General features: G+C 36.8%; 1 protein-coding gene across 1 annotated transcript; it reads right to left on the reverse strand.

The window, feature by feature from the left end:
- Positions 1–6,364: 6,364 nt before the first annotated feature.
- Positions 6,365–23,787, reverse strand: LOC128029438 (RCC1 and BTB domain-containing protein 2). Its single transcript, XM_052617219.1, has 12 exons — positions 23,635–23,787; positions 22,969–23,100; positions 21,145–21,295; positions 17,949–18,115; positions 16,040–16,198; positions 15,658–15,765; positions 14,204–14,346; positions 11,754–11,944; positions 10,683–10,809; positions 9,762–9,901; positions 9,464–9,594; positions 6,365–8,041 (listed from the first exon to the last, which is right to left on the reverse strand). The coding sequence occupies exons 2-12, from the start codon at positions 23,092–23,094 to the stop codon at positions 7,901–7,903; spliced, it is 1,584 nt and encodes a 527-aa protein (XP_052473179.1). The 5' UTR covers positions 23,095–23,100; positions 23,635–23,787; the 3' UTR covers positions 6,365–7,900.
- Between the last annotated feature and the right edge of the window lie 374 nt (positions 23,788–24,161).

A 24,161-nucleotide genomic window follows, 5' to 3' on the forward strand; every position in this document is an offset into this window, starting at 1 on the left:
AATGGTATGTGCTCACATTAGTTTGTTTTATTCTAATTCTGTGGTCACTGTATCCACCCAAATCCAGTCCATATCCAGACCAGATGGTCACTGCAGTAACCTGCATCCAGTCCGTATACAGTCCAGATGATGGATCAGCAACTAGAGACGACTTCTACAGCCCTGAATGTCAGCGGAGACCATGTCAACTAGACAAACCCTAGAGACAGATCCTCCGGTAAAACCTCGTCAGCCATCAGCACAAGACCACGAGAACCTGACGAGTTCTCTGCTCAATCTGACATGCATTACAGCCTGGAATTAAACCACACCATGCAGGTTTCATCTAGCCCCCCTCTTTCACTGAGCCTGGTTTCTACCAAGGTTTTTCTTCTCCATTTCTGTCACGGATGGAGTTTTGGTTCCTTGTCACTTTGCCCTTTGGCTTGCTTAGTTGGGTACACAATTTCTAGCAGCATTGTTGACTTGACTGCACAGACACTATTTGAAGAGAACTGAACTGAGCTAGATGATGACATCAGTAGCCGCATTTCCACTGTCGGGCCAGTGCGAGCCAGGGCTTAAAGCGGGCCGGGTGGGGCTCATAGCCCCGGGCCAGTAGCACCGAGGCCAGAGTAGCGGAGGGTTTCCACAGTGGAGCTTGAAGCACCGCTGCACGTCACTAAAACACGCCCTTCACACGCCTCTCAGAACAACGTCATGCAACCTCATTATTTCACCATCAAAGAGAAGTTATCAGAAAACTAAGAAATAAGTCACTGGAACATGTGCGATCACAAACGAACAATGATAAAAGCGTCCGTTTGTTTGCATGCTTTGTTATATATTCAAATTCAAAAACAAAGATGTTTTAACTATAGAATACGTGATACATTGATCATATTGATTTAATTTATCAAGACTCAAAATTAATCACACATAAATACACTTTCTATTTTATTTATTTATTTTTAACGCTTATGAAAATAGCCTGCTTATTCAGTCGAGTCTTTTTCTGTTTATATGTAGTCACTATACGTCACATTATAAGAATGAATGATAATATCTTTATTTTTTATAAAGGCTCCCGAACAAAAACATTATTATATTTTTATGATAGGCTACGTGGAGCTAAACTCTCGAGATGAGGCTTGTGACAGATAATATAAGTTAGCCTACTAAATAAATACACGATTGTGATGGAGAATAAGAAGCTGACGTCTGATTTCTTCAAGCGGTTATATTTACCATGTTTAATGTTAATGCCCAGCGTGCATAGTCTTTTACATCGCTTATAAATATTTTTGCCTTGTATGGTGATTCTAATCCACATTGGATCAAGTTATTTCAAACACTCGCTGCTGACTGAAAGTGAGTTTTGAGCTTGACGTATTTTAAAAAAAAAGTGTTTAATGCTGGTGTTAGCTGTTATCTTTCTGTTATGATCCACAGCGCAGACTCTCTATTTTTATAAAAGCACACGAACAAAAATCATTATTGTATTTTGATGATACGCAACGTGGAGCTAAACTCTTGAAACCAGACGACAGATAAAATGTTAACTTACTTAATAAATACACAGTTGTTATAGAGAATAAGAAGCTGATGTCTGAATTCTCCAAGTGGTTGCATTTACCGTGGTGATGTTTATGTTTAGCGTGCATAGTCTTTTACATCGCTTATAAATATTTCTGCCTTGTTTAGTGGTAATAATCCACATTGGATCAAGTTATTTCAAACACTTGCTGCTGACTAAGAGTGAGTTTTGAACTCAACTGATTTTTAAAAGTCTTTAATACCCGTGTTAAAGCTGTTATCTTTCTGAAATGATCCGCGCTGACGCTCTCCAGACACGGAGAAACTCCGCCTTTGTTCATAACTCCTCCTCTAGCCCCAGCTGGCCCGCTTTGGCCCAAGGATTTCGTCGGGCCGAAAAAACCTGGCCGTTGGCCCCGAGGAAGCCCCGACGAGGCACGATCAAGCCCCGGAAGTGACAGTGGAAACACAACTGGCCCTGGCACGCACTAGCACGCCCGGTCCTAGCTCGATAGTGGAAACACGGCTAGTGAATAAACTATGAACTGACTTTAACCTCTTGCATTACCAGCACACATTTTTCTTGTTTAACACTGTTAAATTGCTTTGAAACAATCTGTATTGCATAAAGTGCTAGATAAATAAAGGTGACTTGACTTTACTTGACAAGCAGAATAATACAAACAGTGAAATGTCCCAGTGCTGCTGGATTGTTATCAGCACTCTTGGAATGCTACTCTGCCTATCAAGATCCAAGAAACAGAACTATATATTTTTAACATATTAGCTTTCAGCAAACAGCTTTTAGAAGATGTTAACAATGGCCAAAGACAAAAGTTGTTGGGTCTATCTACAGACTGAAGAAAAGCTTAATTTCATCCACTTTGTAAATTATGCTATACCGGTGTAAAACATGCAATGTGCATTACATATTAAAAATATAATTAAAAACAGCAGTATGAATGGTAATGTTGAGTTTATTATGGGTTAAATTCATCATTGTACTTGGATTGCAATAATTGATGCATAAAGACATATTTGAAATGAAAACTGCATAAACATGCTGAAGTGCAAGTATTTAAGTTTTAAGGTTTTTTTATGCACTTACACATAATACAGTGCTTTTAGAACGACGACAAAATGATGAAACTGTAAACTTAATATATGATGTGTGCAATAACTCAAAAGTACATTAGCATATAATAAGAGCAGCCTATTTTAATACAAATTTTAGTTTATATATTCTGTACATTTTCTTTTTGCATCCACTCACCATCATGAACAGCACTGTGACTGCAGTGGAGTCATTCAGGTTCCTGGGAACCACCATCTCTCAGGACCTGAAGTGGGACATTCACATTGACTCCATCGTAAAAAAGGCCCAGCAGAGGTTGTACTTTCTCCGCCAGCTGAGGAAGTTTAACCTGCCACAGGAGCTGCTGAAACAGTTCTACTCCACCATCATAGAATCCATCCTCTGCACTTCAGTAACTGTCTGGTTCAGCTCAGCTTCTAAATCTGACCTCAGAAGACTACAGAGAGTAGTCCGGACTGCTGAGCGAATCATCGGTTCAACTCTCCCATCTATTCAAGAACTGTACTTATCCAGAGTGAGAAAAAGGGCTGTCAAAATCACTCTGGACCCCTTACATCCAGCACACTCCCTCTTTGAACTGTTGCCATCTGGTCGACGCTACAGAGCACTGAGCACTAGAACGACCAGACACAGGACCAGTTTCTTCCCTCAGGCAATCCATCTTATGAACAGCTGATAATAATGGCGAACACACTACACTTTATATTTATATACACACACTTTATTTATCTAACACACATACTTAGTATACACTTAAATTTTGCACACAATATATATGTACATACATAACTTCACTTTGTAATATACCTGCCTACAATTGTCATTTGTATATTGTCATTCACTGTCTACATATTTGTATTTTTTATTCTTTTATTATGTGTTTTATGTTCTGTCGCTGTCATTCTGTTGTACTGCGGAGCTTCTGTCACGAAAACAAATTCCTCGTATGTGTAAATATACCTGGCAATAAAGCTGATTCTGATTCTGATTCTGATTCTGAAAATGTTTGACAGAGATCTGGCCCACTATAGATACAAAGGAAGCTTCCTAAGAGTTCAGTCACTCGATACATGCCATCCCTTATGTAGTTTCTCATTGCAGTCTGCAGCATCTGCCCTGCAGTGATTCTTCTATCCTGATGCCAGAAATACATGCAAATGCTCTCATGCTATATTGATGCCTTAGCATTTCATAATGTACAGTTCACTGTTAGCCATGTGAACTAAAAAAAATGTAACAACAAAAGTTGATGAGTTTGTTTGATATCAAACTACTTCAGCTACTATAAAGCCATGACATGGATAGCAACAATAAGAATTCTATCTATCTATCTAAACCCACAGCCAACGGCATTGAGAAATTGTCTTTGTTATTTGCACCTCATTGTTTTTCCTTTTTCCTTACGATGTAACACAGCCGGCAGCAGGAAGTTCAAGTGGCAAATTGCTGTCATATTCATTAAGATGCATGAAATTCCCCTCATTTCCCATGATGCATTCAGAGCATGTCCGCTGCACCTGTTCACTAATCAACCAGCTAACCTAGAAGGGACCTGGATTAGAAAAACATGTCTAACACCTGTCTTTCTTTATGTGTGTGCATCCTTTTTTAACCATTTTTCTCAAGCATCTCCAAATGGAAGCTGTGTTTTCCACTCTCACAGCAGGAGCGGTAATTAAATATTAACATCCAAATTAAACCAGAGGCCACACCTCCATTCCCTTTGAAAAGTAAACCCCTCAACAACTTTGTGTGAGGGGATTTATTGTATATAAATGTCCTTTACTTAACTCAAAGGATTTTAGATGTTTAATTTCACCACCTCACAAAAAGTGTATACAAAAGCAAAATGCTAAAATTGTGCTCCGTTTTCACTTTGTCTGAGTTATGACGCATACTGTTTCTGTATTTTACCTGGTGCTGTCTTAAGCAAACATGATCTGCTGACAGAATCAGAATAGCTGACTCAGAACTGATAAAAAAAAAAAAAAAAGAAGAAGTTAGAATTCTTCACAATGGCATTGCAGGGAATACATGATCATTTCATGCTAAATGATCAGCCTGTCAGTAAGTTGTATACTTTCCTTTCCATTTTTATGTTCTTATATTTAAAAAAAAGAGGAAGAGGTTATATGAACAAATACTATACAAGTAGCTTTATAATTAACCAAATTGTTATTATTATTACTATTATTTATAAATCAAAAGTACACAATCACAAAGACAAAGTCTAATTTTATAACAAAAATGACATTTACGATAATATAATGTAATAAAATAGTACTACAGTATCATTATAGTAAAAACATTGATATAATAAGTATAAATGAATAATATACATAAGTATGTGTTATGATAGTTGTCAGATTAAGATTATTGTAGAATATTAAATGTAGTGCTATTTCAACACACGTATAGCCTATATTTAAATATATTTAATGTAACGTATTATAAACACATGCATACAATACCTAAAAATAATGATAATTATAAAAGAATTTTAACATCATATAAATGTTCAAATTATATAGTACAGCACATTCACCCATTTATTAATTCAGTGTCTATGCGTGCTAATTGAACATACACGTCACAAGGCAGATAGATTCGAACGCTTTCAGACCACGGCATGTGATACAAGTTCACATTAAGTTCTGCTGCATATTACACACGACAGCAGGTTATCCACATTACACATTATCCACAAACACGCACAGTCTTACCTGGTCTTCAGCATCAGCGAGGAAACGCTGCACGACTGATACAGAAGATGAATGGGTGTTTGATTCCGCACAGCATCCTCAGGACGGGTGAAAAATCAAGCTGCGAGGATGAGAAGAGAGCCAGACGCGCACTACAGGATGCTGATCGCAGAAATGAATGGTGAGAAATGAAGTGCCTAAATATGGCTTTCCCAAAAAATGGTGAGCTCCCTAGCTAGACAACATTTTGATGCATCATTTCGTTGATTTCGGTCAGTTATTGTTGCAATTCAGCAGCGTTTTCGACAAAATATTAGGTGCATCTATGACATAATTCAAAAAATAAATAAACAATTGTCTCGGAAGGCGCTTGCGAGGACCAAAATGCTGACTAGGTAGGCGGCTCACAAGGTTTTAAAATAACCTGTGTGTTAAATGTGCATAGAGCGCCACTCATGGGCATAAAATATGTCTTACAGCAGAAAATTGTACAACAATTTTATGAATTTTAAGTCATAGCCCCTTGTCAGTGTATCAAGGTTTAATTTGGAGGGTAATGAAAATACAATACGTTCAGTGGATTGTTATTTAACAACGTACCGATTTTTTTTAACTGACTTTACTTCTTGAAAAGACAAGACAAAAACTCCATAAAACACGTTTCAAAGATGCGAGTGGTGAACGTTACCTAAAAGTCTATCCCTCACATCGCTTCCATCCGCGTTAAATTATTTAGTTAATAAATGATTAATATATACATAAATACATGTCTTTGGAGTAGATATCCGTATTGCACTTTAAATAGTAGGCTAGTTCTTTTTTTATGTATATAATGTGAAAACATGCCCTGAAATTAATGCCTGCTGTTCACGCTATAGACTGTAAAAAAGTTCGATAAACAATATCAAATATTGAAGAAAATAATATACAGCCACTATGATACATGATAATGAATTGATACTTTATTAAATAAAAATGTGAAAAAAATTCCATATTTATATTGCAATACTATATTATAATTGTAAAAATAACTTTTCCAAAACACAATAGCTTTAAAATACAGGACATTTATTCAAATATTCAAAAAGTGCAGTATGACATTTGCTTGGAAAACAAGAAGTATCATCTTAAAACAGATTATTAAAATGTTACATTTTGGAAGTCCCCATTTATAACATGACCACTTGGGGACATTTAACACACCCTTTCTTGGCAATCAGGCAGGGTTACCACTCCTGACCCTCATTTATGGGGTTCCTAAAGTAGAAAATCACGTAGAAATATCTACCACAGAACAGAAAACCCTGACTGTGTAAACAAGTATGAACAGACTGTAGATTATAATAACTGACCATTGAGAAGACGTTGTGACTTTGTGAGAGAGAGTGAAAGCTGTCTCTGATGTCAGGTATTTTGTTTAACACCTGAATTTATATTTATGTATGTATATATATCGTTTCAAGTGCTATTTCAAGATTAGGTTGTTTGGCAGATGTTATAATAAGTGATTAAAAAAAAATTCTGTCTGGAACCTGGATTAACTGAGTAATAGAAAGTGTTCAGTGTCAATGGAAAGATATCAATAATGACACAATATGGGTACATGATTAATTTTGCATCAACGCCACCAGACGGCACCATTTCTTAACCACACGGTCCGCAGGAACAAAAGCACTGAAGAAACACTTGAAGCATCTTGGGAGACATTGCCACAGTTCTTCTGGAATTAGTCTGTCTCAGTTTGTTCTTGGGTGCCCTTGAGCAAGGCATTGAACCCCCAACTGTGACCCATAGTCAGAATTCATGCTCTGCATTTAACCTATCCAAAGTGCACACACACACCATGAACACACACCCGGAGCAGTGGGCAGCCATTTATGCTGCGGCGCCCGGGGAACAGTTGGGTGTTCGGTGCCTTGCTCAAGGGCACCTCAGTCGTTGTATTGAAGGTGGAGAGAGGGCTGTACATTCACTCCCCCCACCTACAATTCCTGCCAGCCCGAGACTCGAACTTGCAACCCTTGGATTGCAAGTCCAACACACTAACCGTTAGGCCACGACTGCCCCAAATGGGTAATAATGGATGTATTTGAGATGGATCACCTGTTTGGCTGTTTTTCCAATCTGTTGTATATTTAAAGACTGGAAATATATTGCAAATTAATATGGTCTTGACCAAATACAATAGTTCAGTAACAGAAAAGCAACTCTTTCTCCATCAACCATCTCTTACATGAGATGGTCTTCCCTTTTGCTTATGCATAGATGAATCCCTTGCTCATAAAGCACCTCAGAAGTCTTTCTTTTTGTTTAGCTATTTCAATACAATCTTTTCAGACTTGTCTGGTCCCTTTGATTCCAGTCTTGAATTCTTCTGCTTAAATACGGCTTCAGGTGGCCATGTAATTTAAAGGCACTGGGACCCAGAAGACAACCAGTGCACCCGGGCAACCAGGGCCTTTCCCACTTCTTTACACTCGAACCACAAGAATTTGGCTCCTCTAACTCCACATCTGAGGTATTTGGGATAACTTGCCTTGATGTTGCAGAGCCAAACCAGTATACCTCCTTTGACTATATCTTTCTGTTAGTTCTTGAAGGCCCCGTAGCGGCTGGCTTTGCTGATGAAGTTCTTCAGCAGATCGTGGTCCATGTCAGCGAAGGCCTGTGTCTGGGTGACAGCTGTCAGGTGGTTAACGCAAAACTTGAAACAGAACTCTTCCAAATCCTGCACATGAAGAATGGATGGACTGACTCAATGAGAAAGAGAAACACCACTAAAGACTTACAGAATAGTAAATAAAACCACAAATGTATGCACATGTTTAGGGCTCTGTTCCAAAAACTAGTGAGCTGCCTATCAAGACATTTTTAGACATTGTATGCATGCTACCTTTAGTTACAATGCTATCTTATGGTTTAATGTTTATGCAGTTTAAGGTAAAAAAACTACAACACTATTTTCCACATATTGTACATTATTGTTGTTCCTCTATACCCCGCCTTTCTGAAGCGCATCGATTTTTACAAAGCTTATCGTTCTGAAAAGCAAGGTGCGCTCTGATTGGCCAGCTATACAGTGCATTGTGATTGGCTGAATACCTCAAGCGTGTGATGAAAATTTTACGGCCCTACCTTACTGTGATGCAGTGTCCCAGCAGGAAGAGACAAAACCAATAAAACCTATTATAAACGAGGCATTCATTGTATCCATTGATATGATTACTGATTATAATGACTTATACTGCGTTTTTACGAGTTGCGTTGCGTATCGCACTGCGTAAACATAAAACCATGTATGGAAAAATCGACAAACAAGTGCTACTCTGCACTGCGTTTGAAATATCAGTGGCAAATTCTTTAAATATAAAAACATACTTAAAGACTGAGTCATAAGCGCCAGTCTGCCTTTGCAAAGTTGGCACTGCTCAACTTTATACAAACAGACACCGGCATTGTAGGCTACTCTCACAAGAAACGGTCTTCGTTCTTCACAAAATGTGCTGCACACATCTGTCCTCTTTTTAAATCTATGTTATTAAGTCTATGTAATTTTACGGTAAAATAAAAATAATCATCTTATAGAGAACTGATGTTTACTTCTGGCTTTTTAAACGTTTATGCAAGTTCTAAAAAAAAAAATAGTTTTGTCACAGTTTTGTCCATTTTGTTTCTCATCCAACACGTGAGAAGTTGAGCTGAACATCTCTTAACGGTCTACGCGTGTTCAGGGTGCGGACCGGCACAGTATGCACGCACAGCTTTAGTGCGCGCATAAAAGGAGCTCTTATTTGTGCGGCACTACACCAACTGCTGATCGCTTCCTGCTTTCTGTGCCTCAGACATGAAGCTCTGCATTTCCAGTTCTGAACGGCTGCCTGTGTCCTGCGCACAGATTTTTTAAAACTTAACATAACATAGCTAACTTAACATAGCGAACGATTACAATGTAGCATGTGCATGCAGGCGCACTTCCGGAAAAATCGGCCGAAAAAAGATCAAAAACCGATTTATGGCCCGTCAACCGGTGCATTCCTAATATATTTATATATTGGAGTACAAACAAGCTAATGTTAATCTCACTAACATTTGGAACAGGACTTGTAATTTTACTGAATGGATGACTGAATATGTGTGTGCGCATGCTCACCCGTGCTTCATACTTGACAGCAGCTGAAAGGAGTGTTATAGCATTCTCCTCTGTGATGCCTCTCTTGATGGTCTCCTGGCAAAGTCTTTTCAGACGGCTCTCACGGTAGTATGTGGACAAATCCAGAAGACCTTTACAATTCAATGATCATAGGACCATAAACATCAACCAACATCAATCTGACATTTTTATATTCAAGTGCTGCTCTACAGGGTAATTACGGTCTTCAATGTCTTATGTTGGACTCTATATCTATTTCAAATGGGTATATATTTGTGTCATGAATTGTGCAGTTTACCAACGGCATCCTCAGGTGGGAGGTTGATGGTATCAGTGTACAGGTACTCCAAAAATGCGCGATAAACCAGAAAAGAGAACTGATGAATCTCTATGGTCTCTTCATCATTCTCGTTCAGCAATGCTCGGAAATGCTCACACCTATCAAGACAACCACCTACAATTTAAATTGTATTTACATTTTTTTGTATGTAAATGTAAATGAAGAGTTTCCTGGACTGTGCCCAGCTGGTGGAATGACCTCCCAATCTCAATTCGTACAGCAATTCTTTACTCATTTTCAAGAAACATCTAAAGACTCATCTTTTTCGCCTGCACTTAACCAACTAATACTAGCACTTTGCCTTTTCTTGTCTTTTCATTTATATATATATATATATATATATATATATATATATATATATATAAACCTAGCTATGCATTCTATACTAGATATACTAACTGAGACTTGTCATTGCACTTGTATACTGTTGTTGTTCTCTTGTTGACCTGACTGCTTCTATTGTTCTCATTTGTAAGTCGCTTTGGATAAAAGCATCTGCTAAATGATTAAATGTAAATGTATTTAAAGTTATAAAGGTTTTTTTCACCAGCTTTTAGCTCAGAAGAATCATTTGTTCACAAATATGAAGTGTATGTTAGAACGCAATATTCTTCGTCCACAACTCATCTATACATGAACAAATATGTCTCTGCATATGTTTGTGTCAAAATAGTTCAGCTGCCAAGTTTTTAATTTAAACAACGGAATGACACCAGTGGGGAAAACCCAATTTTTGGTTGATAATTCAGAAATTATTTTCATATGCTGTTTACACAACTGAGGAAAAACTCAATTTTTACTTTATATACACAAAATAGGGCTAAAAACTGAGAAAATGACTTTGGAGATGCTAATACATGATTGCAGGTTTCAGTTTACCTGATTTTAAGAAGGGCTTTGTGCACGTGAATACTCTTCCCATCAACCAGGAACTTTAAGTCAGAGATTTCTGGGCTGTCGAACTCTCGCTTTAGCGACTGGGCAACAGTCAGGTAGTCATCTCCATCTAATAAGTGGAAAAAGCCCAAAAATAATACAATGTTTAAAGCAACATTCTCTCAAAGTGAAGCAGTAGTAGTGTAAAAACAAAATCTATTTTTTGTCATTATTGTATTGCACCAAGAAGTACTGTAAAAATTACAGTAAAATCATATTTTGCCCCATAGAAAGTAAAATTTTACAGTAAAGCATTGGTTTTGAGTTACTCTCAATTAATACCAAATTTGGTCCAGCTTTAAGAACCTTTCGTCCACCCCAGAGAGATGAGTGATGACCACAGTCTTATTGTTCATGATAGCAATTATATATTAAGTATATTTTGTTGGAAATAGGGTTTCTATGATGTTAAGATGTTAAATACTAGTGAAAATTCACTATTGTTGATAGAAATCTTGATACCACAGTAGAAGCTCATACTAGGATAACAAAAAGTGCCTCAAAGAACAATTGAAGACTAGAACAGTCAATAATACAAAACAATATGATAATACACAAAAACAAACAAACACGTCTTCCGCGTCCCACAGTCAGCAGATGTTAGAAAAAAAAAGTGTTTATTATGTTTAAAATCTGGATGTTTATCTTACCAAAACGCATGGATTCGCTTACAGTGGACCAATGAAATCTTTAGAATCAGCTGCTGGGAAGAGTTTGCGTTGAACTGGATTGGCAAATGAAACCATGCATGCATTTCATCTATCTGTCTGTCAACTAGAGAAAGCCACACCCTGTCTTGGAGCTCCCATCCCAATTTGGAGCTCTCCAGGCTTCAGTTATACACTTCTCCCTTTTTCATGTAAATTATAGCCCTTTGTACTAATCCGTTCCCTTGTTTTAAATCCGTAACTATGAAGTGTTTTTTTTTTTTTTTATTGACTAATCTCAGAGCCAGTTGAAGATATACTTCAGAAACCAAGGCTGCTGAAAAAGTAGCCAGAATAATGCTCTTACCCACGGACAAGAGATGCCAGGTGACTGCTGGTGTGGCAAAGCAGGCAAAAACATCATCAGTGCTGGTGAAGTGTGTGAGATGAGGGTAGGCCACAGCCTGACCCCGACACTGACCCCACATCAGCACCTGACCACTCTGTGTTTTCGCCACTGATGTGTGACTGGTGTGACATGCAGCAACCTCCACCATTCTGCAGGAGACAAATGGGTGACAGAGATAGTGTTGTTATATGATCAAGCATGTTAAAGATTTTTTTTATATGTTCATTATAAAATATAAATTCCATTTTTGATTGGTAAACCGTAAAACTGGCAGGAAATGACAGTAAACAACCCACCACATACAGTGATCTATGTTTTCACACACAAACTCTGATGAGCCAAAACATTTTGAACATAAGTGAATTTTGTTAATCATCTCCTGACTAGATCACTTGAAGGTCAGGGTAATTCATATGGTAAATGAAAAATCCATTCAAGTAGTCAATGTATTAGTGCAGGAGAAATGGGTAGGAATAAAGATCTGAGTGACTTTGACTAAAGCCAAACTGTTGTGGCAAGACAGCTGTGTCAGAAACAATTTGTAATAATTTCTTCAAGTTAAACCTAACTTTTAGTTTGTCTTGAAGATCCTGAAGACATATCGTGTACGGTCTTTGACGGTAAACCTCACATGTTCCACCAGAGACAGTAATATATCGGATCACGGTTACACCACAATAAAGGATGCATATTACTCTATTCCATGGGCAGCTTTGGGGCGCTCTGATTACAGTTTAGTGTTCCTCTTATACGGTTTAGTGTTCCGCTTATATTGATCTACAGGCAGAAACTAAAATCAGCTTAACCTGTTTTAAGGATTGTAAAAAGATGGACTAATGAAGTGGAGCAGGATTTACAAGCTTTTTTTGACCTCACTGATTAGAGTAATTTTGAAACTGCGTCCACTGATATGAACGAGAGACCGTAACATCTTATATCAATTTCTGTGAAAACATCTGCTTTCGTACCAGGACTCATCTAACTTACAATGACAAACCAAATGATGGAGTCACATGATGTTGTTCCTGAGAGACCTGTAAAGGGCGGGTTTTAGTGAAGTGCAGTGGAGTTTCTGGCCCGATGGTGGAAACGCAGCACCATTTTGGCCTCGGTGCTACAGGTCCGAGGCTTTTAGCCCCGCCTGGACAGTTTAAAGCACTGGCTCGCACTGACCCGACAGTGAAAAAGTGGCTATTGACTCCTTTGTGAAAAAGGCCCAGCAGAGGTTCCTTCGCCAGCTGAGGAAGTTCAACCTGCCACAGGAGCTGCTGAAATAGCTCTACTCTGCCATCATTGACGCTATCCTCTGCACTTCAGTAACTGTCTGGTTCAGCTCAGCTACCAAATCTGACCTCAGAAGACTACAGAGGGTAGTCCAGAATGTTGAGCGAACCACTGTTACAACCCTCCCCACTCGTAAATTCCTCTTATGTGTAAACATACCTGGCTATAAAGCTCATTCTGATTCTGATTCTGGTAGTCTTTCTCAAATGAAAGAGTTTAACAAGCTCCACAAGCTTTCCACAAAGGAGCTCTAGAGATGAAGTTCTTGTGTTCATGTCTTCATATACTGAGATAATGAAAACACTTTGAGCATCACATGCATTAGAGTTTGTTTACTAGACCAAAATACATCATTCATTTACAGAGAGACAAGCAGAACATGCAGACTTATTAGCAACACTGACTGGCTGCTGTCACATTTAGTTCTGCTATGTGATAGGCTGTTAGATTAATCCATATCAAGTAAAAATCTCTGGAGCCTGTTGGATAATTGGGAATGACATGGGGGTAAGTGATTAATGATGAAATTTTCATTTTGGGGTGGAGTATCCCTTTAATATGCATTTTATAGTCTGATGAATCTATAATCTACATGACTGGTCTAGAGCCGGATTGTTATATATTGTGATATAAATGTTTATTTTATATATACCCATATACATTCAATTTGATAAATTTTAAAAAGTAAATTAGTATTTTCAACTGACATTGTAAAACTGTGGGGCATGTTTTGTTCCAAGTCATAAGAATTAAAAAATGATAGATAAGCCAATATAGATTATCTTTAGTGTTTTAACCTGATTTCAAATGGGTTACAACTAAACAAATTTTTTTTTTTTCTAATCCCAAATGTCAGTGAAGAGTTCTCTCAGTTTGCCACAATTGAGTTTCTGGTGAAGTGACTTCGGTAGACTACATACTTCACTTGACCTACTTTTTTCTTCACAGTTTCATTGTTTTTGGTAAATGTTCCCGAAATGCATGAAAGAAACTAAGGGTATAAATTTTGTTGTGTGCAAAATATCACCCACATGTATTCAACTGCACAGAAAACCAGGTGAGATGACAAATTATTTTCCTCCATATCAATTCAGTCATATGGGAGGCTATAATTTGAATATTACCTCTCCTTGTCCATATTGATGAGGGTGGGTACAGCCTGGTTGCTTTTGTTGCCAGTACCCAGCTGCCCATATGAGTTTGCACCCCAAGAGTAAATAAATCCTTCATCTGTAAGAGCCAGTGTGTGTGCATATCCACATGCCACCTGTAAAAATTAGACAGTTAAGGGATGATAGAAACATGTTATTTGTTGGCATATCTGTCATCCAAGATTAATTTATTCTGCAACTAAATATTTTTAAGAATGCGGGGTAATTGAGATAAATGTGAGTAGTATTTTACTATTTATGTGGTTTTAATTAAATTAAATAAAAGTTCATGTTGAATTACTAAAATTAATAAAACAAATAAAAGTTACAGACATTGACAAAAACACAAAAAAAGCACTGTTTTTTTAATTTTATAATTAAAATAAAAATCTAAATTAAAAAATAAAAGCTAATAGTATATAAAAATTAATAACTGCATTTCAATGTAATAATAATTCAATCCATGATATATATATATATATTAAGTATACATAAAATTTAGACTATAGCCGCATCTCCAACGCAGGAACTAGGGACTTTGGCCTGGTACTCGGTGTGTTTCCACTGCAGGAACCAGGAACTAAAAGTTCCTAAAAAAAAAATGCCCCTCAGAAAGTCCCTGCTGGTGAGGTAGTACTTTTTCAAAGTTCCAGAACTTTCGGGGGTGGCACTAGGGCACTAAACATGCTGACTGGTTGTGTTCATGCAGCATTGTGATTTAACTTAGAAGTGCGAATAACCATTTATTCGGATCATTTTCAAAATATTACTGTTATTATGTTATGAAATGTAATTTTAAAAGTATTTCAGGCGAAAATGCAGTTGTTTAAAACTCAAATCTGTGGTTTATTTATAAAGACAGCACCTATTTAAAAATGTGTTTTGCCGATCTCGGAGACGGTCAGCTCCACGTGATCAGCGGGAGCTCAGTGATCATCTATCCACCGAGAAACAGCCTCACCTCGGCTAGCCCTTCTGATATGTGCTGCTTACTCTGACATCTCTGTAGTGGTTCAACATAAAATAAAATTCATTTTGGGTAAACTTATAAACAGGTTATCTTTGGTCTGTATTCAATTTATCTATATGTTAAAATGAAAATAAAAAAGGTAAATTGATATAATTTTTATATATATTGCAGTAGTCAAGGCGAGCTGACTAATATTATCAAGACGCTGCTGTTTGCAGAATTACCGGATTTGCGTAGTCGCGGACATCACGCTCCTGAGTCGAATGCACAAAGTCTGAACTACTGAGGATGCAAATCCAAAATCAGCGTATTTTGTATTGAGAAACGCGCGCAGACCTACGTCACCAGACTATTTGCCTAGTCTTCCCGGTTTTTCAGCCCTCTCTCACAAAAGCCACCTAATTTCAGAAGCCCACCATATCCTACTGATTAATACACAGAAGTCTTTGTTTGTCACCTGTACGATGTTGGTTCCCTGTAAGGCGGCGATCCGGCAGGGGGTTTGCTGATTGCCATTGTTTCCCAAACCAAGCTGCCCATTGCAGTTATAACCCCAGCCGTATGTCTGTGAACACAGAGCCTTGAGATAAACCAAGTGCTCATTACAGCAACAATTACAAACAACAACAACAACAGTCATGACCAAAAGTTTTGGCAGTGACATAATTTTGCTTTTGTTTTTTAATTAAGTTTGCCACTTAAGCTGATGTGGTGTTCATTCACATTATTGTGTAGAGAAAACATAACATATCTTTAATATTTTTTTATTTTTTATTAAAATTTCTTTGATTGTCATCTGTAGTTCTTGATTAAACTCTTATTTGTAAATTTAAACTCACCTCTCCATTGTCCAGGACGGCCATAGAGCAGAGCTGTCCACAGGCGATGTTGACCACCACCTTATTCTGCAGGCAGCTGCTGACCCTGCGTGGGGTGGGCTGGTTAGCCGTGGATCCAGAGCCCACCTGCCCAGAGTTGTTGTATCCCCAAGCATACACCTAAGATAGGACAGGAAATGACAGGAAACAGAACCAAAAAAAAAAAAGATAATTAATAAACTGAAGGGCTGTATAAAAAACAAAAAACAAATGAAGTAATCTGAATGCAAGATATCTATACATATCCAGGATGTACATATACAGTATGTGTGTATATGTTTATAGACTGAAAGAAGTCTCTTATGCTTAAGGCTGTGCAATAAATACAATTTTAGTTTTGATTTTAGCTTCCAACGATTATGTAAGGCATAACTGACAACAGACCATTGAATTATTGAAAAATACTGGACACCCAGTCCCTATGTGGTAATGCAGCCACGACGCAAAGTGGAACAAGGTCTTAAAAGGAACACTCCACTATTTTTTTATTGAAAACTATTTTCCTACTCCCCTAGAGATAAAACAGTTGATTTTAGGGCTGCCCCCTAATAGTTGACTAAATGTTAGTTGACCACAAGAGGCTTGGTCAACCAAAAATTTTATTAGTCACTTGGTCACAGAAAAAAAAAAGAATTAATTCCACAGGTGAACTCAGGCAGTCCGTGGCTAACAGATCATTAACTGCTCGGCTGGTGTATGTGGTAATATAGGATAGGTACATCGGACAGCCTATCACGATCAACCCCAAATATGACTTATCATAAAAGTATTAGCAACTTTACATGGCCGCTCAATCTAATGTTAACCCAGAGAAATATGTGCTGTACAACACGGTGTCTACACCGGACTTAAATTTAAGATTAAACTTCAAAACACTATGATTTCATTTAATAAAAATGAGTGCTGCATGTTTCAATGTCAATGCACCTGCTGGCAAAGAATGAATTTGCATTTTCAATAAGCCTGTCTGCTGTTGTTCAGACCAATGTGAAAATCGTCCCATATTGTTAAGTGTGAAGTGGTGGATTGACAAGAAGCTATTGCACAGTTTTAGGAAAGTTTCTTTAGAAATGGAATCGGTTACAGATTACAAGTTACCCTATTTAAAATATAATAAGTAGTGTTACTATTTCAAGTACTTTATTAAAGTAATGTAAACGATTACATCTGATTACCTTTCAAATTTTCTAATGAATGTTTTCTACTATTAATCCTTTTCGAACATTTAAACCAGGAGTTAACCTTACAGTAGTACTCAACACTGAAAACTGTCAGACTTTCAAAATTCTTCATCACTTGAATTTAAATTATAATAATGTAATAATTTAAAGCATAGTCACCACAGAATCAGACTTTTCCACCTCTTTATGCCTTGAGATCCTTATGAGGTTAAATACAGATTTAAACAACCTGAGCTTAACAAGAAATAGTTTAATAGCTATGATACGATTTTTTAAATCAAATCTTTGCATAGCTATGACAGAAAACATTGGCATCACACAGGTCTCTACTCAGAAGATGCCTGTTATAATGTTATGATCAAGGCTCTGGACTCTAAGCATAACTTTTTTTTTCTACAAACAAACTATTAAATATTTTCTATAAAAACGTTAATGTCCTGGCAATGATAAATAGCTTATTTTATATTAAATTTAATTACATTAATTTTATAAGTTAAGATTTACAAGAAAATAATAACTGTAAAATAATTAGTTTAAAGCGTTTACAAACCAAATGTTATTTTACTTTTGTTCATACAGGAGTACTTTTAAATGAAAAAAAGTGCACAATACACTGCTTTTGAATGCATTATTAGTTTTGCGCAAAACAATCGCAGACAATTATGCGATTAAATATTTTTCTTTTTTACCTCTCCCTCTGTGGTGAGGGCTATGGTGTGGTGAGAGCCGCAGGCCACCTCTGTCACCCTCTTGCTGATGAGGTTGGTGGAAACCAAGGCAGGAATAAGGCCGTGGTTAGTGGTGCCATTACCCAGCTGACTGTAGCCATTGTGACCCCAGGAATATACTTCTCCATCTACAAACACAGAAGACACGATACAGATCTGAGGATGACAAATCTTTGACTCAAGTGTTTGTTTGGGAGAGAGAAATAATGGAAAAGCAGATCTTGAATCTAATATACAAGGCCTAAATTAACAATAACAAATGAAATTTGAAACTGGCTTTGAGGAGTATAAAATGTAACTTGAACAGTTGACATAAGTGATTTAATCAAAGACACAGACGTAATGCTGATCATCTTAAAACATATGCTGTACCCCAATTTTTACTTTTGTGGAAAATGAACCATTTGATGTTTATCAGGTAAGAAAACATTTTGTTCTCCAAAACTCATGTCGTGACACATAGAATATTTTTCCTGTTACAAACCTCCAAATCAGACTGTTTTTGACTATTTTAGTTCTTGCCATTTGTCCTCAGAAGACCGTTAATCCTAATAAGTGCTTTAAAAGGTCCTCCTGAAGGTTTTACCACAGTAGTGGTGGGCGAAAAAATCCACAATCTGAATTCCGATCTTCCTAATTTTGAGATGTACTATCTAGAATATCCAGACTGGAACAAGCCTGTGGACTTATCTATTTGCAAAATTTAAAGCACATTACTGAATTAAACAATCAGTTAAAACACTGCGTAGTCTTCACTGTATGAATTAAATTTAAACAATTTTTATTAAATTTACAAAAGATTTTTGTTAAGAGCAGTGAGTGATTTTCTCTGTCTTTAACATTAATGACACCGAAAGCAGCAGGTCTGGCTTGAAGACCAAATCGATGTATCTTATATAGACTACTGTAGCGTATCAGACCCGAATCAGACAAGATAAATATTCGATCAGGACTATGATTGAAATATGAGGAGCCAAATTCCTCAGAAAGGCAACAGGATATTGTAAATCAATTCCTAGTGCCACAAGTCAGAAGCAAGATAACCAACCAACTCTTTCACTGAATAGCTTTCAACATTAACACCATTAGAACAGTTATTGTCCATAATTATACCCTGCAAGAGCGGGAAAATTCGGACCACATGCTTGATAAGATAACATATGATTTATGATACCCCCGAGCCAAGACAATATCTGATTTGCATTTGATTTCTTTCCCAACTGTTTATATTCACTTAAGACATAAATTACTGTGTTTATGTGAATATTCATCAAGGCTGACATTTTGAGGTATTTATTTTTTTTATATTTGTGTGTATTTGACATTTACGCAAGCATCTGAAGCCCTAAGCATACTTTGCTCATCCTTGTTCAGCTCAGTCTCATGAGTAGGGGTGGGCGGATCGATCTAAATATCGATAGTATCGATGCCAACACTGGTATTGGTATCGGATCGATACAATTATAATTGAATCGATATTTTAATTTAAATATCTCTCATCTACGTTCATTATACTTTGCTCGAGTCTTCTACCCATAGACAGTACCTCTACAATCCTGAGCAAACGCTGTTTACCAAATTTTGCAGTATCGCCCACCTCTACTCATGAGTGCACAGAAAATGCTTGGGGAACAGTGTAAGCTCTGTTTCACAGATTTAAAGTACTGTAAAACATTAAAGAGTTAATAATTTTACTTTTATTTTTTTATTTATTTATTTTTTATACAAAACATGTCCCGCAGTAGACTGCATTCAACATCAGTCACGTTTCATAATTTGACCAGGGATCATAATTTGACCAGGCCAGGGATCTCCAACCATCTTCAGTTCCAACCCTGCTCAAACACACCTTGTAATTACACCTGACTGTAATTATCAAGTAACACTGACAAAATATTAGCTTGATTAGCTGGTTCAGGTGTTTTTTATTAGTTTTGGAGATTAATCTGCAGGACGGCGCTGAAATCTGAAAGCACACCGATTTAAATGAAAAGGATTGGAATTTATTATCTTGATTGTCTTGTTTCATAAGCGTTGGAAGGCAAATTCAAAATCGAATCTAATATTTGAATCATGGCACAGCCTAGCTAGCTCACAGCTAGCTCATGTTAAAACAACACACATTAAAGCAGGGTTCCTCAAATCTTGTCCTAGAGGGCCAATGTGCTGCAGAGTTTAGCTCCAACCTTGATCAAACCTACCTTTGATTTTTTTTATGATACTGATGACACTGATCCTGAAGACACAATGATCCTGACAAACACATGCTCAGGTGTGTTTGATTAGGGATCGAACTAAACTCTGCAGGAAAGTGGATCTAGTGGGACATATCTGAGGATCCCTGCATTAAAGACACATGATAGAAACAACTGACACAATTTGACCAATCAGCACAGCCATCTAGTAGCCAGTCGTTGTAGTAGTTTTAACATCACTATAAGGAAATAAACGATTATGATCTATACAATTCGCTTGAAAAGTAGATGGACATCTTGATATAAAATCTGCAGATCACCCACTCCTATATTATAGTTGGCATGAAATGGACGTTGTGACCAACTTTACTTCCATATCGTGGTGAAACAAGAAATAAAAATTACAACTTTAAGGTGTTATCATTGCTATTGCCATTGTATTAAATGGATAAACACTTACACAGGCCTAATCTGATACATGGTCAAGTCAGCCAAATCATGTCTGAAGGTGTAATACATCTCCCATTAAATTCTGTGATGTAATCTCAAAACCCATAAACAGTAGATGGAAGATTAAACTTCAGTGATAATGTGCAGCCACAATAAAAACTGAAATGCCATTAACACAATCTTTCATGTAAAAACCATGTTTTTCAGTTTTTCTTATAATTTACAAATTCAGATCACACCCAGTTCCTTAAGGATCTTGATAAACTACAATAAATATAGGAATGTATGGGTACAGGGAATGTCCAAATCATGTATTATAATATCTGACCCCTGACATTAGGGCTGCACAATAATTTATAACGATAATGTATATTTTTGATAAAAAAAAACTATAATATTCATGAGTTTTCACCATAGAAGGATTTCTAATTTTGCCATCCTGCAACCAAAATGATTTGGTACAGTAAAATACCAAATCATTGCCTTTGTTTCATGTCAAAAGTTTGTCTAACCTGCCGTGGCGATGACTACATGTGGCCCTGTGCCATAGCTCAAAGACACAATTTTCTTCCCACACAAGATGTCTATTCGTCTGGGTTCAATGGTGCTCTGCATGTCCCCAAGCCCCAGGCAGCCACTGCAGTTCGTCCCCAGTGCAAATACCTGTGGGCAGACATAATTTAGGTGGTTTACAACTTGACAAGAACTTTTCATTACATTTATATTATATTTAATTACAGTAAGTTCTGTCAATTGATTTAAAACAATAAAATATTTTTTCTGTAATCACATATTAATATATGTGATTACTATATTATATGTACATTAATATTGTCAATTTCACACTGAACCTCCAAATTAATGTAGAAAGAACATAAATATGGTTTACATTTTAAATATGTTTTTAATGGCATCTTTTTACTAAATAGCCTATTACTAATGAAGACCAGTATCACTGATAACAATATTTATACTGATGTCTCTATTAAATGCATTTTCCCTCATTTTAGCCATTTATTATAGCAATTCAACATTACTGTATAAATCAAAGTCATTTTTTAATAATTAAAAGGATCTGAAAAATAATTTAAGTTAACTTAATCTTCACATAAACTATAAACTGTATTCACATAAACTAGCTTGATAGCTTGTTCATATGGTTTACTGTAACGCTAGCCAAAGGAATAATAAAAAAGATGCTGCATTAATAAAATAAAATAAAAATTATGCGTTAGACTGAAAAAACTAATTATAATAATAACAATAATATCACAATTAATGTGTACATTTTGACAGCCTTATAGTTCATTCTGCCACAGACTATCATTTAACTTTGAAGTCCATCTGTGTATATTTACAGAACAGATCATTCTGGTTTTAAAATCTGATTTGGATGAGCAGCAATCAGCCTCTCGAAGCTCAACTCTAACCGCTCCTTCTACATAACTACAATTCTGTTTACACAGCATTCTTAAAAACACTTTGTGCTTTCAGTTTGGCACTTGATCCTTTCTTAGAGTATGTACATGAGATAAAATGAGAGTGAGAGGTTTTTTTTATGAGAAAGCTTTTGTTGAAAAGATAAATGGTACCTTAATTGCTATCTATGTTTTATTGTGGTTAAAAAAAAAAAACACATGAAAGAGCCAGGCTCAGGACGTGCACCAGAGCTCCTCTCAGGAAGCAAACAAGGCTTTTGTTAGTATTACAGGCCTAAATATAGCCATGTTCTATCTGCTTATCAACAACCCAAGATCACTCTGCCTTTGACTCCATCTCTTTCCTAACAGTACATATGTGAATGGCTCAAAATGTATATTTTTTTTATTGTAGCTTTTTTACTTTCCCTGACAAAATTTTTGACGGACTCCACACACACACACACACATATATATATTTATATACAAATAAAATAATTATAAGAAAAATAAAGGTAAAATTTGTTTTTTAAAGGAAAAAAAATAGTTACTTCTTACTGAAGCATCCTTATTATTGAGTCCTGATGTGTGTGAGAGAGCAAGAGCTCCAGCCAACCTAATGAACAATTTCCAGCGAGGATCTGTGCTCATTTACAGTTCATTGTGGGGTCGATTCTTGGGCCGACAATATCACGACTGAGGTGCCCTTGAGCAAGGCACCGAACCCCCAACTGCTCCTTGGGCAGCGCAGTATAAAAATAGCTGCCCACTGCTCCGGGTGTGTGTGTGTTGTGTTCACTGCTGTGTGTGTGCACTTTGGATGGGTTAAATGCAGAGCACAAATTCTGAGTATGGGTCACTATACTTCGCTGTACGTCACGTCACTTATTCACTTATTGGTCCAATAAAAGCTTTTACCTCATCACTGACGGTAACGTAGATAGCCTCATTTGCAGCAGTACCGAACACACAGGCTTGACGGATGAGCCGCAGTTCTTCAGGGGGCAAGAGGGCGAACACCGGCCACTTTCCCACGTCCAGCATACTACTCTGTGATTGAACACATAAACTCACATTAAGAAAGCATTAGCTGCCTGCATCTCAAATTAGAATTTTTAATGCATGTATCATTTGCTGAAGTAATGTAGCTGCTACACTTATTAGTTTTAAATAAAAGAAATACTTACAAAGAAAATAAATAATATTTGACCAAACAACAAACTCTTCAATAATAGTTGTAATCAAACATCTAACGCAGTCAGGTCTAGAAAGTATAATTTAAATGTTTATGTACATAAACGGGCGTGTTGTTATACAGTCTATAGTTGTCACTCAGCTGTTAGTTAGCTAACAAACTAACTATCGTTTACATTCATAAGAAATAAAAACAGTCAAAAAGTCTGCACAAGCCTCATTCTAAGATGTTAAATTACACGATGTACTGCTGAATAGCAGCTAATATAACATATTTGAATTTGTAAATCTGCTAGCTGATATTAGCCGGCTGCATAGACTGACGTCATGGAGAAGTGTTAATCCAATATCAGCGCGAGGTTTTACATTATAAACTCTCTAAATGTTTACCGTGTGTTAACTTAAACTCCCAAGTCTTCATTCCTGGTGTCAGAGGATGATGTAGGGATGGTAAACCGGTCAGTTTTGCATGAATACGAGTGAGGATAGCGGAGATGTGTCCAGTGTTCTTCTTCTTATATCTTTCCGGCAGTGTAGACGCTACTAAGCGTATTACTGCCCTCCATAGGTCAAAGTATAAATTATAACATTATATACATTCCTGTATTATGCAAGAACGGAAACTGCCTCAGAGGTCAGTTTATGCTTATCGCTTATCACTGCATCTTAAACAAAGAAGTAACAGAACACCTAAACTCCAAGTTCTGCCAATTTATCAAAAAGTGCTTTTCTTTATACATTATACTTCATATGTTCCAAGAAAACATGACCTACTGTTTCAATTTCCCTACATTCACATAATCCAGAAATATGCTTTCCTACAATATACAAAAACTAATTTAACCCACAGTGCCCCAACCTCAATCTAGTTTAAGTCTACGGGATGGACAAGTACAAAAACATATATTCCTAACTTT

This window comes from Carassius gibelio, chromosome A15 (assembly GCF_023724105.1).
Source record: "Carassius gibelio isolate Cgi1373 ecotype wild population from Czech Republic chromosome A15, carGib1.2-hapl.c, whole genome shotgun sequence".
NCBI lineage: Eukaryota > Metazoa > Chordata > Actinopteri > Cypriniformes > Cyprinidae > Carassius > Carassius gibelio.